This window comes from Brachyhypopomus gauderio, chromosome 18, assembly GCF_052324685.1.
Source record: "Brachyhypopomus gauderio isolate BG-103 chromosome 18, BGAUD_0.2, whole genome shotgun sequence".
Taxonomy (NCBI): Eukaryota; Metazoa; Chordata; class Actinopteri; order Gymnotiformes; family Hypopomidae; genus Brachyhypopomus; species Brachyhypopomus gauderio.
This window is the reverse complement of record NC_135228.1, coordinates 5,063,209-5,077,757: the sequence shown is the minus strand read 5'-3', so window position 1 is coordinate 5,077,757 and position 14,549 is coordinate 5,063,209. Positions and strand designations below refer to the sequence as shown.

The window sequence follows — 14,549 nt, the reverse complement described above, 5'->3', positions numbered from 1 at the left end:
TGCATTATGAGGCCTCCATGACTGAACACCCTCTCTACTGATGCACTGTTGGCAAGTCAATATCAATATTGCAATAATGCTAATAACCTTTCAGGCAGTGACTAACCTTTCCGGCTGGGTTTTCAGGTGGTGAACAAAATTAGATGTGGTGGAACCAGCGTCCTGTATTTTTATGCCACACACTCTGTAGTTTGCTGCTCTTCTATTTGCTACTTGTACTTGTTTTGTACCCAAAACTTATTATGAATGGTGGAACAGAAGCGAGCGTCCTCACCAGCGCCGCCATGATCGCGATGTTTTGCGGCACACAGCGGCAGGTTCGCGTGAGGTGTGCGGAGTCGCGCTCAACGGTCACTTGCGAAATACTTGACGCGTCGCGACCAGCACGAGGGTCCGCGCACCGAAAATGTTACGTCAGCGGGAAATAAAAAGCATTTAGACAGGCGGAGAAAAGGCTGTCAAATGAAACACAAAAGAACATTACAAATAAAAGATTGTTCACGAGTCTCAAATCACGAGTCCAAGTCGAGTCGCAAGTCTTTTGAATGCAAGTCTAAGTCGAGTCTGAAGTCACTGTATATGCGACTTAAGTGCGAGTCGAGTACGAGTCCCAAACTCGAGTCCCCATCTCTGTGTCAGAGTGACACAGACACACAGTGGTGTAGCTACAGGACTGAACACTGATGGTGTCAGAGTGACAGGGACACACAGTGGTGTAGCTACAGGACTGAACACTGATGGTGTCAGAGTGACAGGGACACACAGTGGTGTAGCTACAGGACTGAACACTGATGGTGTCAGAGTGACAGGGACACACAGTGGTGTAGCTACAGGGGGAGGGGGAAAACCCTGCTCCCTCTGTATGCCCCCCCCCCCCCCCCCCCCCGTGGATTATGGTGAGGGTGAAGAGGAAGAGACCTATCCTCCTTCTGTGTGTTCCGCCCCCACTGTAGATTACGGTGAGGGTGAGGAGGAAGAAGAGGAAGAGGACTATCCCCCCTCCGTGTGCTCCGCCCCCACAGAGTACTATGGTGAGGGCAAAGAGGAAGAGGACCATCCTTCCTCCGTGTGCACCGCCCCCACCAAGTACTACGGTGTGGGCGAGGAGGAAGAAGACTGTCCCCCTTCCGTGTGTTTGGGTTTTACCGAGTACACGGACAGCGAGCAGTTCACAGAGGAGGAGGAGGAGGGGGGAAGTTCGCTCCTCTCTGAGTACTCCGCCAGGAACCTGAAGGGGAGGAGGAATTCGGAAGAGGGCGTATCCCCTGAAGCTCCGAGGGAAGCGCCATGGACTACTTCAGGGGTGAGAGCCCGGAGGAGTCCATGAGCTGGAGTCTGGGCAGTGAGGAGGAGATGGAGGTCGAGAACAACGCTCCCACTGCCAGGTCCAGAGGGTGATCGCCAGGAGGAGGGGGATTTCCCCAGTGTGGTCCAGGAGAGAGAGAGAGAGAGGGAGGATTGGCAGACCTACCCTGTGGCATGCCCCCCAAGGGCTTCCACAGAAGCCGGTAGCGTGCCCACCGAGAGGGCTGCAGGAGCATCCGCCAGATGTGCCGCGCCCAGTGGAGGGTTTGCGACGAGGGCGGGGGGAAGACCGGCCACCGCAGCGCCTGCAGCTCCTGTGTTCTCCCCGCTGGCCGCTCTCCTGCAGGCGTGAAGCCTGGCTCCGTCTGTGTTTGCGTCTGTGCCTGTGTTCGTGTCCATGCCTTTGTGTCAGCCAAATCCCCTTTTCCCTCTTGTGCCTCTGTGTATGAATGTTCCTGTTTGTGTGTTTGTGAATGTTCCTGTGTGTCTGTCTAATGTGTTTTCCCCTGTTCGTTGCGGACTCTCCACTGAGGGCGGTCATCTCTCAGACGCAGGACTGAGCGCTTCGGATCCGCCCATCGATGTGGGTTCGGGGTACTTGGACCTGTTGGCCCTTGGTGGGGGAGTCTGTCACGTTACGGTCCCCGACCCCTTCCTTTTGGGTATGTGTTTATGTCGTCTACGTCTAGTCGTCTGCATCTGTGGATCTCCGTGGGTGCGGTTACGTCTCGTCATCACGTGGGGTTTGTGGTTTGTCTATTTAATGTGCATTCGCGCAGTGTCCTGTGCTCATCGTTGTTTGAGTCAAGTTTACGTAGTATGTCTGACTGTTCTTCGTGCGCTGTCTGCGCAAATTACTGTAAATAAATGTTACGTGTGTGCCAGAAAACGCCAGATTTCTGTCTCGTCCGCCGCCTAGCGCCCAACGTGACAAGGATAAGCTATACAAGAGTTCTAATTAGTACTGCACAGACTAAAAAGGCATGGCCAAGAATATTTACCACCCACAGAGTTCATTCACAAATGACCACAAACACTACTACTATACCAAATGCTTGTAACCACACTAAGCAGCTGCACCAACTGTGCTCAACAAAAAGATATACCACCATAGCAAACACCCCACAAAGGGCACAACCTGGACACTGGGGTGGCTCACTCCTTGACCACACACAAACAAATAAAAATATCCAAAAAAGATAATGGACTTAAAACAGCTGTGTAGGACTATTACAACGTTACCACTATGAGTCAGACTTAACTCCCAGAAAAATATAAAATCGTTGGTTAGACAAAAACATACTGGTGGCACTACATAAATTAGCATATTGATATGAACCACAATGTTTCAAATATTAAAATGCGGGAAATGATTAAAAATACCGGGTAGGGAAAAATAGTGGCCTGCAAGCACCCCAGTGTCAGAGGTTTTAATGACATTCAGTGTAACTTATGTTTAACATAAATAATGTCAAGTTTCAATGCCCACAGTTCTGCAGAAATCCTGTCACAAAGGATTAGAAAGGGAGTGGATCAAAATTACTGGCCTTGTGGTTTGGTCATCCACCCAGATGCCCCCTGGTTGGGGTCATCTCCTGATGGTCTGGTGTTTGACCTGACTGAGAGCCCACCCTTTGGATTGGTAGAAATTAAATGCCCCAATGTAAAAAGCTATGTGTACTGTAGTTACCTAAAAATGCAGAGTGGCACAATGAAATTAAAGCAGACCGACAGCTACTACTGGCAGGGACAAGGCCAGCTCCTACTTACGGGTATGGAGTGGTGTGATTTTGTTGTATTTGCAGAGGAGGATATTCTTATTCAGTGCATCTATAGAGACTGTGATATGGCTTAAACCAGTGTTTTTGGTTTAATCCATTGATTTTGTCTGTGCTTGTGAACAGGTTTTCATTTTGGCCTTGCATCCGTGTGTTAAATTCATTCAAATGTTGAAATATGTCTGCCAGGTATGCCAGCACACCACTCATCACTTGCAAGCAGTTTTGCATCATTCCACCCCTCATCAGTCAGAAATATTTTAAGTTCATCCCGCAGCTCATACTCACGGACCAGAACTTTGCCACGCGACAGCCATCGGACTTCTGTATGGAGCAATAAGGTTGTATGCTCTGCTCCCATCTCCTCACATAAAGATGCAAAAATACGGCATTTCAGGGGTCTGGACTTTACAAAGTTTACCATCCACACGACATCATCCAACACAGGAGCTAAGTCTGCTGGTATAGTCTTTGCAACAAGCGCTTCGCGGTGCAAAAAACAATGTGTAATAATAACAGCTGGGTGTTTCTCTTTAACTCTACTAAGCCTTTGGTGCGCCCGATCATGGCTGCAGCTCCATCAGTGCACACACTCGTGCAGTTTTCCCACTGAAGGCCTTTTTGCTCAAGATATTCCGATGTGACCCGAAATATTTTCTTATATGTTGTTTTTTGTGTTAGTGCTTTGCAAAAGAAAAAGTTTTCTCTGATTGTGTTTCCATCCACAAAATGCACGTTGGCCAAGAGTTGCGCATGTCCATTGATGTCTGTAGACGCATCAAGTTGCATTGCAAACTTCCCACTGATTTTTCCACATTTTCCACATTCCGCAAACTTTCCACATTTTCGATGTCTGCAGACATGTCATCAATACGTCTGGCAATCGTATTGTCCGAGAGGGATTTTAACTGCATCAGGGCCGAGCATCTCGTTCACCATGGCTTTGCATGCAGGCAGTATTAATGTCTCTGCTACAGTGTGTGGCTTTTTTGATTTGGCTACGAGTTCAGCCACTAAGTAGCTAGCTTTGAGAGCTCTCTCCGAAACCTTTGTAGTTTTTCTCATGAGAGCTACCTGTTTCTTTGAGTGTTCATGTTTTGTTTGGAGATGCCTTTTAAGTTTGCTCAGTACCATGGCATTATTAGATAACTTCACACACTAAGCATAACGGAATCGGTGCTGCTGGATTCCCGGAAAATGTAAACCCAAATGAAATATAACTTCACTGTATTGCCTCAAGCTTTTTTCTTTTTTCATACTCATACTAGACCCTTCTTCTGGTTTGAAATTGTCCAGGGCCCAGTTTGGAGTCAGAATTCTTCCTCTTCAAATACTTTTCCATCGCTGTTGTACGTCTTGTTTTACCACAAAATTCTCCAGCTCATCACTGTTTTCACGACACCTGTCATCCTTACCGTCTATTGTGCTACGTGCTGCTACCCACTGGCAAAACAATTGGTGTTTATTTACTTGTCCAGCCAACGCTTTATCACAGACACAGACACTCAAAAACGCAAATTCATTTGTAGTGTAAAATTTTTTTTGACCATTTAAATGAGCTGGGCAATTTCCTACGGCACACCTGACGATCTGTCACGGCACACTTAAGTCATTAGAGAGAAGGGAGATTATTTCTTTTTTTATTTTTACATGACAGTGTAATGACTTCTCACCACTTTTGGCAGTTTGATATAGCTCACTAAAACAGTATTTTTTTCTAATGATTTTTGATTGTTTGGTAATAAATCTTAAATGTGTTTTGACATTGAGTCCTTTTCTTTATGCTAACTATGTGTAATCAATGCAGAAATCTTTCTTAATTAAATGTGTAACTGCAAATCTCATTAGCAGTGGTTTAAAGAGATGCAATGTCTATTTTTATCAATTCTACGCATATAGGATAACTTTGTAGTTTTATTACATCTTGTAGTCCTTCTGTCTCTCTCTGTACAAGTATACAGAGAGACAAAAGGACAACAAGACGTAATTTTAGAACTGCCCTATATGTGTAGAACTGATAAAATAGATCAAGGTGGGATTAAAGCAGTGGCGGATGCTGGTCTTTCAAGGAAGGGAAGCTCAATTTCGGCTTGAGTGATAGAAGTCAGTCTCCAAACACAAGCAGCTACAACAAAAACCACCAGAAATAGAAGCTCGATTTGTCGCTAGTCGTTTTCAACGAAGAAAATGCCGCTAAGAGGATTAGGAAAATCTCCGGTTCAACTCAGAACAGAATGAAAAAATTAAAATTAAATGCTGCCACGGAGGTTTACACCAAAAGATCGCAGATTTGCTCATTTCGCTGTCAATCAAAAAGGGATTCAGCCGCAGACAGATCATCCAATCATCATGCAGAAGCTGAGCGTCCGGGCCAGCCCACTGCCCCATAGACCCCCAGAGACGCTGAGCGTCCGATGGGCGGGCCAATGCCCAGCATTTATCCAATGGCTCGTCTCGTTTCGTTGCACTCTTCGCTTCGCTATTGAACTCTGTAGATGCTCAGCGTCCACACCGTTTAAAGCACTGTGATGCTGCGGGACTGTGTGAGAGGAAAGCCGCGTCGTTACCAGTGAAAAGAAGCTGATTCTGAACAAAAGTTGAGCGCGTTGTAGCGCATTTTAGTCAATGACATGAACACACAACAGTATATGTTTGATCACTTATTGTTTGACATTTATCCCTATGGATCTTAGTTAGCTACTTAGCATGCAGCGTCAACGGGAAACTTGTGAAAACTTATCTCGGCGTTATAGCACAACAAACTGGTACATAAGGGCACACACAGCAATGTAACGCTGACTTTCTTACCCGTTGGAAGGTCAGTCGTCTCTCTTTAACCCTGCATGCACTCATTATTTCTAACTAGATTGCTATCTCTTCGTGTTGATATCAATACTCAAATCACGGAAGTGCTCAATCCGGAACTTCTCACACACATCCTCAAATGCCGGAAATAGAATGACGCCATCTTGTACCTCGAGCCAATTAGTGTGTTTTATATCAAATCTGAATTCATAACTACTATGTATATGTGCATACTAAAGTTACTCTTCTAATTTTGTACTCGTCTTTTATCTTAAAAAAAGACAGAGGCACATGCTAGGGCTCCAGACTAAAATGGTCGCAATCGCAACTATAAATAATAATTTGAAAGTAATATAATTATTTCACTCGGTAGTGGCGACAGACGATTCAACAACATAATATTTTATGGGTGAGGATTTTTTGTAATTGGAAAAATCTAATTTCTTTTAGGTTTGTATTTTAAAAGTTAATCGATATGCTGTAGCTCCACTCACATGTTCGTCTCTGCCCATCAACAAATGCAGGAATCTGATCACATGCGTTAGCTTGTTGAAAATGGCGAAGACAAAAATATCGGATTTTTCACACAGTCTATATCTCTGTCGGACCATAAGAGGACACACTTCTTTATGACTGTACATAGTTTTAAGTTAATAGAAGAAAAACTTCTACAACTTTGTTTACATCAGGAATAGATGTATTTTAAAGTTATTTTAAATGTACTACCACTGTAACATCTAAGGTACCGTCTACAAATTACCTTAACACGGACGCAAGTGATGGTCGTAAAGGCCTCAGAGAACTGCAGTAATTTCAATAGCTTTTAAATGGTCCCTCATAAGACCACAAAACAAGGTTGCTGATTAGGATACACTTAATGTAATATAACTTGTTTTATGCTCTTATGATGGACATTTTAAAAGCTATTGAAATATTTGACAAACTGACCACCACAAATTGGAACAAGGTATAAAGACACATATCTGAGTTCTAGGTTGTTATTTAGGATGCATTTTGTGTAATAGACCTTGTTTTATGGTCTTATGATGGACTGTTTAAAAGCTATTGAAATGTTTAAACAAAAACTGACCACGAACATGAAACCAACTTTACTGCAGTTACAAGGAAGAGAAACACAGTTATGTTGGATGTCAGAGATCCTAAATAACAGCTGATCTGATGTGAGGGTTTCAATGCTTATTAGTTTATATATTATGGTGCCTAGAAAAAGTTACTGGCACCTGATTTTTTTCCTTTTAGGACCTACTGGCTCATTGAGTAATTTTTTGTCTGGAGCCCTGCTTGCAAACCAATCTTGTTGCCATGGTAACCACCAATTGTTTACCCTTTTAATTTGTTATAACATTTGTATTGTATAAAAATGGGTTGTGACTTAATGACAATGACAATATATTCAGGTAATATTCTGTATGCAACATTTCTGTAATTTATACTATTTAATGTGCAGTTGTGTTATGCTAATCAATATTGTGTTACATGAAACTCTGTTCTTCAGATAACATTATGTAATGTAGATACTAAAGTCAGTAATTGTATTAAATTGGTTATGCATATTCATAACTCATGCTAGACTGTGCTGTAGAATTCAACACATTTTAAATTCTAATTCACCTGCACCTGTTTCTATTGTTAGGGAGAGGGATTATACAGAAACTCAATACTCAGTGTGTGTGTGTGTGTGTGTGTTTGAGAGAGAGAGAGAGAGAGAGAGAGAGAGAGAGGTGTTTTATTATAGTGTGTAACAATGTTCGTAGTCTTATTAGGATTTTGCACTGATTCTATGATGCTTTTGGGAAAATTCCCCCAGTGCAGTAGTGTGTTTATGAATGAAAATACTCACTCAACTATTGTGGATGTTGTAATCACTGGCAGCAGTCTCATTAGACATTCCTCTGATGGGTCATATTTCCACAGGTCAAAAAAATGCAGCTTCTCTTCTGAGTTCAGCAACACAAACACCACAGCTGACCACTGAGCAGGAGAGAGACTGGCTCCACGGAGACGACAGTCACCTTCTCTTTTGAGGTATGTTTGGACTTCCTGCACTAGAGAATGATCATTCAGTTCATTCAGACAGTGGAACAGATTGATGAATTTCTCTGGAGAAGGATTCTCACTGATCTTCTCCTTGATGTACTTGACTGTTTCTTCTTTGCTGTGAGAGTTGCTTCCTGCCTGTGTCAGTATATATCGTAAGAGAGTCTGATTGGACTCCAGTGAGAGACCCAGAAGGAAGCGGAGGAAAAGGTCCAGGTGTCCATTCTTACTCTGTAAGGCCTTGTCCACTGCATTCTTAAGGAAGTCAGACATTGTTGTCTTTTTGAAGTCATGTAGGACTGCAGTGGTTTTCTGTTCCAGCACATTTGTGTTGTTGGAGATGAAGGAGTGAAATGCATATAAACCAGCCAGAAACTCTTGAACACTCAGATGTACAAAGCTGAACACCTTCCCCAGCTGTAGATCAAACTCCTCTCTGAAGATCTGGGTACACACTCCTGTGTACACTGACACCTTTTTGACATCAACGCCACACTCTCTCAGGTCTTCCTCATAGAAGATCAGGTTGTGCTTTTCCAGCTGTTGGAAAGCCAGTTTTCCCAGTGCCAGAACAATATTTCTAGTCTGGTTAAAATCAGTGTCAGTTGTGCCATTGTACTTTCTGTCATTGTGTTTAATCTGAAAGATCAGGAAGTGTGTGTACATCTGAGTCAGAGTCTTGGGGATCTCTCCACTCTCTGCTTCACCCAACATTCTCTTTAGAACAGTGGCTGCAATCCAACAGAAGACTGGAATGTGGCACATGATGTAGAGGCTTCTTGATGACTTCATGTGTGCGATGATTTTATGGGCCAAGATCTGATCACTGATTCTCTTCCTGAAGTACTCCTCTTTCTGAGGGTCACTGAACCCCCGTACCTCTGTGACCAGGTCAACACAATCAGGAAGGATGCGATTGGCTGCTGCTGGTCGGGAGGTTATCCAGAGGAGAGCAGAGGGAAGCAGATTTCTCTTGATGAGGTTCGTCAGCAACACAGCCACTGAGGTCGACTCTGTTACATCACACAATCTCTCATTGTTGTGAAAATCTAAAGGAAGTCGATACTCATCCAGACCATCGAAGATGAAAATGACTTTATAAGCATCACAGTCTATTAACTGTAACTGTTTTGTTTCTGGGAAAAAGTGATGAACTAGATCCATCAGATTCATTTCTTTCTTTATCAAATTCAGCTCCCTAAAAGGAAGTGGAAATATGAAGTCGACATCCTGATTGGCTCTTCCTTCAGCCCAGTCCAGAATGAACTTCTGCACAGAGACTGTTTTCCCAATTCCAGCAACTCCTTGAGTCAGCAATGTTCTGATGGGTTTGACTTTATTGTTTTTAAAGATGTCATTACATTTGATGGGTGTCTCCTGTGTTGCTGGTCTCCTGGATGCTGCTTCAATCTGTCTCACCTCATGTTCATTATTGACGTCTCCACTCCCTCCCTCTGTGATGTAGAGCTCTGTGTAGATCTCATTCAGAAGGGTTGAGCTCCCAGGAACCGAGATGCCTTCATTAATTATTTTACATTTCTCCAGTAGTTTGAGTTTGAGCTTTTGCCGATATTCAGAGAGCAGCTCTAAAACAGAAACACATGATGTCTGTCACGTTTTAGCCCCTGGCCCCTCCCCTTGGGTAAGTGTATGTAGTCTATGTCTGGTTGTATCCATATATGTATTTCCTTTGGGTATAGTTCACTGTGCGTTCATTCATCCGTTTCATCAACACATTTCATGTGTTTCATCTTGTCAACGTCATGCAGTCAGGTCTTGTTTATTTTAAAGTATACTTTATAATTATCATTATCATTAATACACAGGGGTTGGACAATGAAACTGAAACAACTGTCATTTTAGTGTGGGAGGTTTCATGGCTAAATTGGACCAGCCTGGTGGCCAATCTTCATCAATTGCATATTGCACCAGTAAGAGCAGAGTGTGAAGGTTCAATTAGCAGGGTAAGAGCACAGTTTTGCTCAAAATATTAAAATGCACACATTATGGGTGACATACCAGAGTTCAAAAGAGGACAAATTGTTGGTGCACGTCTTGCTGGAGCATCTGTGACCAAGATAGGAGGTCTTTGTGAAGAGCCACATTACCCAGGGTAATGTTAGCATACCACCAAAAATGACTTACCACATCCAACAGGATTAACTGTCTGAAAGGGATGTTAGGGTGCTAACCCGTATTGTATCCATAAAACCATGGCTGCGCAAATCACGGCGGAATTAAATGTGCACCTCAACTCTCCTGTTTCCACCAAAACTGTCCATTGGGAGCTCCACAGGGTCACAGCTGCTATAGCCAAACCTTTGGTCACTCGTGCCAATGCCAAATGTCAGTTTCAATGGTGCAAGGAGAGCAAATCTTGGACTGTGGACAATGTGAAACATGTATTATTCTCTGATGAGTCCACCTTGACTGTTTTCCCCACATCCGGGAGAGTTACGGTGTGGAGAAGCATCAAAGAAGCGTACCACCCAGATTGATGCCCAGAGTGAAGCATGGGGGTGGATCAGTGATGGTTTGGGCTGCCATATCATGACATTCCCTTGGCCCAATACTTGTGCTAGATGGGTGCATCACTGCCAAGGACTACCAAACCATTCTGGAGGACCACATGCATCCACTGGTTCAAACATTGTATCCTGAATGCAGTGCAGTGTATCAGAATGACAAGGCACTAATACACACAGCAAAACTGGTGAAAGATTGGTTTGATGAACATGAGAGTCAAGTTGAACATCTCCCATGGCCTGCAGTAGTGACCTGGCCACTATCCTGCAAGAAGAATGGATTAAAATCACTCTGACCACTGTCCAGGACAGTTTATTTATCATCCCCAAGATGAATTGACACTGTATAATAACAACAACAACAATAATAATAATAATAATAATAATAATAATAATAATAATAATAATAATAATAATAATGTTAGCCTTATATAGCGCCTTTACAAAACCCAAAGACGTTTTACAAATACAAAGCAAATTACACAGGGCCCGAAGAGGGTGCAGGGAAAAAATGAAGGTAAAAAAGATGAGTTTTCAATAAAGTTTTAAAATGAGGGAGAGAAGAAGTAGAGCGAAGAGAGGAAGGGAGAGAGTTCCAGAGCAAAGGGGCCACAACACTGAAGGACCGACCACCCATAGAGCTGAGCCTGAACCTGGGGACCACCAAAAGGCCTGCTTCAGAAGACCTGAGGTTACGAGAAGGCTTATAGGGATTTAGGAGGTCAAGTAAGTATTTAGGAGCCAGGCAATGAAGTGCCTTGAATGTGAAGAGTAGAACTTTGTAGTGTATACGTAAGGTAATGGGCAGCCAATGAAGTCTCTCAAGAACAGGAGTAATGTGCTCAGATTTTTTAGTGTAAGTGAGAATCCGAGCTGCAGAATTCTGCACTATTTGAAGTAACCTAAGTGACTTAGCGGGGAGTCCATATAGCAGTGAATTACAGTAGTCTAGACGGGAGGTGACAAAAGCATGGATTAGAGATTCAGCTGCAGTAGTGGATAGTAAAGGACGAATACGTGAAATATTATGAAGGTGTAAAAATGCCGACCTAGACAGGGACTTGATGTGCGGTTCTAAAGACAAAAAAGGGTCAAAGAGAACACCTAGGTTTCGGACAGCGACTGGTGGAGTAATTGAAATATCATTTACCGTGAGAGCAGGATTTTTGAAAGAGTTAACAGTGGACTTGGATCCAATGATTAAAAACTCGGTTTTGTGTGCATATAACGAAAGAAAATTCACCTTAAGCCAGGAGTTCAGGTCAATAAGACATCTATATAACTGGGGTGGAGGAAAAGGTGCTGTTGGTTTGAAGCTGAGGTAAATCTGAATGTCATAAGCATAGCAATGAAATTGTAACTTATAACTATAAAAACTATAACCAATGGGGAGAATATAGATTATAAAAAGGAGGGGACCAAGGACGGAACCCTGAGGGACACCATGCTTAATGGGCACTGTATCAGACATGTGGTTCCCAATTGAAATAAACTGAAGCCTGCCAGTCAGATACGAATGGAACCAAGATACTGCAGTTCCAGAGAGACCAATCTCAGTGAGCCTAGTCAAAAGAACACTATGATTCACTGTGTCAAAGGCAGCAGTAAAATCATGAAGCAACAGAACAGAGATACAGCCTATATCAGCGGAAAGGAGAAGGTCATTTAGGACACAGAGAAGAGCAGTCTCGGTGCTGTGGTGCTTACGAAAACCAGATTTAAAATTTTCAAATAATTCATTAGAGTTCAAGAAATCAAGCAGCTGGGAAGCCACAACCTTTTCAATAACTTTTGAAATGAATGCGAGATTTGAAATCGGCCTGTAATTGCTCAAAATAGTTATGTCTAAGTCAGGTTTCTTAATAATAGGTGAAACAGCTGCTGTTTTCAAAGACACAGGAACATAGCCAGAAGTGAGTGACAGATTAACCAGATAGCTATTGGTTCAGAAAGGATAGAAGCACAGCGTTGAAGAAGAAAAGTAGGAACAGGGTCTAGCCAAGAGGATGAAGTCTTAGAATTAGCTATAATACTGACAATAGAAGTTGAGTCAGTCAGAGAGAAATTTGAGAAAGAAAGTGACAGAGATGGAGCGAAAATAATAGGCCCATGACAGTCAAAAGGGGTATTTGACAATTCTTGATAGATGGTTGACACATTGTCACCGTAGAATTTCAGAAAGGCATTACATAGATCAGTTGAGGCAGTATTAGATATTAATGGGGGGCGAAGGAGCTTATTTACTACTGAAAACAGAAGCTTGGGATTCTGACCAGCAGCACTAAATACGTCAATATAATGTGATGCACGAGCATTATTTATGGCCTCTTTATATGAGGCCAGATGATCAGTGTAAGCTAGGTAGTGAACCTGCAGCCTAGATTTTTTTTTTAAGACGTTCGAGACGTCTACCAGCTGTTTTCATATTATAGAGAGCAGGAGTAAACCAAGGCGATCTATGAGTAGAAGGTACAGACCTAGTTTTCATCGGTGCCAAGGTGTCAAGACAAGCACGTAGAGAACGCTCGTAGAATGATACAGCATCATCAATGGATTGCATTGAGTTAAGATGGGCAAAATTAAATGTTTCCAGAGATGCCGACAGAGAAAGAGAATCAATAGCTTTAACATTACGATAAGTAAGTACAGTTTTTGAAATAGGTTTGGGAACAGGTCGAGAAAAGGAGGCATTGATTCGTATATGATCAGACACACCAACACAATGACCAGTTAAATTAGTAATAATCCCACCCGTAGAGCAGATTATGTCCAGAATATGACCCTTCTTATGAGTTGGAAAGTCCACATGTTGTGTTAGGTCAAAACAGCTTATCAATGACAGAAATTCTGAAGAAGCAGAAGAGACAAGTTGGATATTAACATCACCGAGAACAATGATAGAGGAGGAAAGTGAACTGGCGAACGCCAAGATGTCCCTAAAAATTCAGACAAAAACTCAGTCAGAGAACTCTTCGGGGGGCGATAAACCATCACAAAGATACACCCAGGAGCCTTAAGAACCATAACTTCAAAGGAGGAAACATCCTGTGGGTTGCACATAGACAATTCAAAGTTGTCCCTGAATAAAACCGCCAGGCCCACACCTCTACCTATTTTTCTAGGTGAGGCCAGATAGTTAAATTTGGGGGGAGAAGCAGCATTCAGATAAGTAAAATCTCCCGGCACCTGCCACGTTTCAGTTAAAAAGAATAGATCCAACTGATGCTGGTCGATAAGGTCATTGACTAATGCAGCCTTATCTGTGAGCGAGCGACAGTTCAGTAGCGACAGGTTAGATAAATGATGTGGAGAGAGTGATGTAGCAAACTGGCTCAACGATGAGGAACGAGGAACCTCAAGTAGAAACCTATGGTTCGCCCCACGATGCGCTCTTCCAGGACGTCTCCTACAGCCACGATCAGTGATCCGTACGGCAGGATGATTGATACACAAAGATCAAGGTGCTGGATAAGTCTGACCTTTCCGGCCACAATGTATATATCGGGGTCGTCTGCAGATGCCGATAGAGCAGCAGAGATTGTATGTATGTGCATCAAGCCGGCGGTAAGAACATAGCCTTCGTAAGTCCTCACAGGAGTATGAGTATAAAGGATAAAGAGGATAAAAAAAAAATTATAATCCAAGGGATGACAAAAGTAGACATACTATGAGCCCACTTAGCCACCAACTCGACATCATAACACCAGAGAACCAGTCGCAATCACTACGTTAGCCGAAGCAGAACCAAACACCAACCAGACACCCAACCAGCAACCTACGCTACGGATGGAAGCTGGTAGCCGATGGCAACAAGAATGAAAAATATTCACTTGTCTTACCAGAGCCACAGGGATGGTTCATGCAGGCAGGCTCACAGCTAGCAACATTAGCCAGTGATTTGCCGGTGTTACCAAAAGGTTAGAGATGGCACCATAGAGCAGGCAAAGCTATGGCAGTAGTTCAAAACAGATGTCCAGAAAAAATTAAATCCAGAGCAGTCGAGGAAAAGTCCTGTAAAGTCCTGTAGTAAAACAGCCAGAAAAGTGAAATAGAAGAAGATCCAGTGAGAAGCGGCAGC

At 43.1% G+C, this 14,549-nt stretch overlaps 1 protein-coding gene across 1 annotated transcript in view; it reads right to left on the bottom strand.

The window, feature by feature from the left end:
• Positions 1-14,549, bottom strand: part of LOC143482370 (NLR family CARD domain-containing protein 3-like) — a gene marked incomplete at its 5' end in the record, with an annotated part of 34,228 nt that overhangs the window by 15,995 nt on the left and 3,684 nt on the right. The window contains one exon of the mRNA XM_076980717.1: positions 7,750-9,532. Within this exon, the coding sequence (XP_076836832.1) occupies positions 7,750-9,532 (1,783 nt within the window). The remainder of the gene's footprint in view (positions 1-7,749; positions 9,533-14,549) is intronic.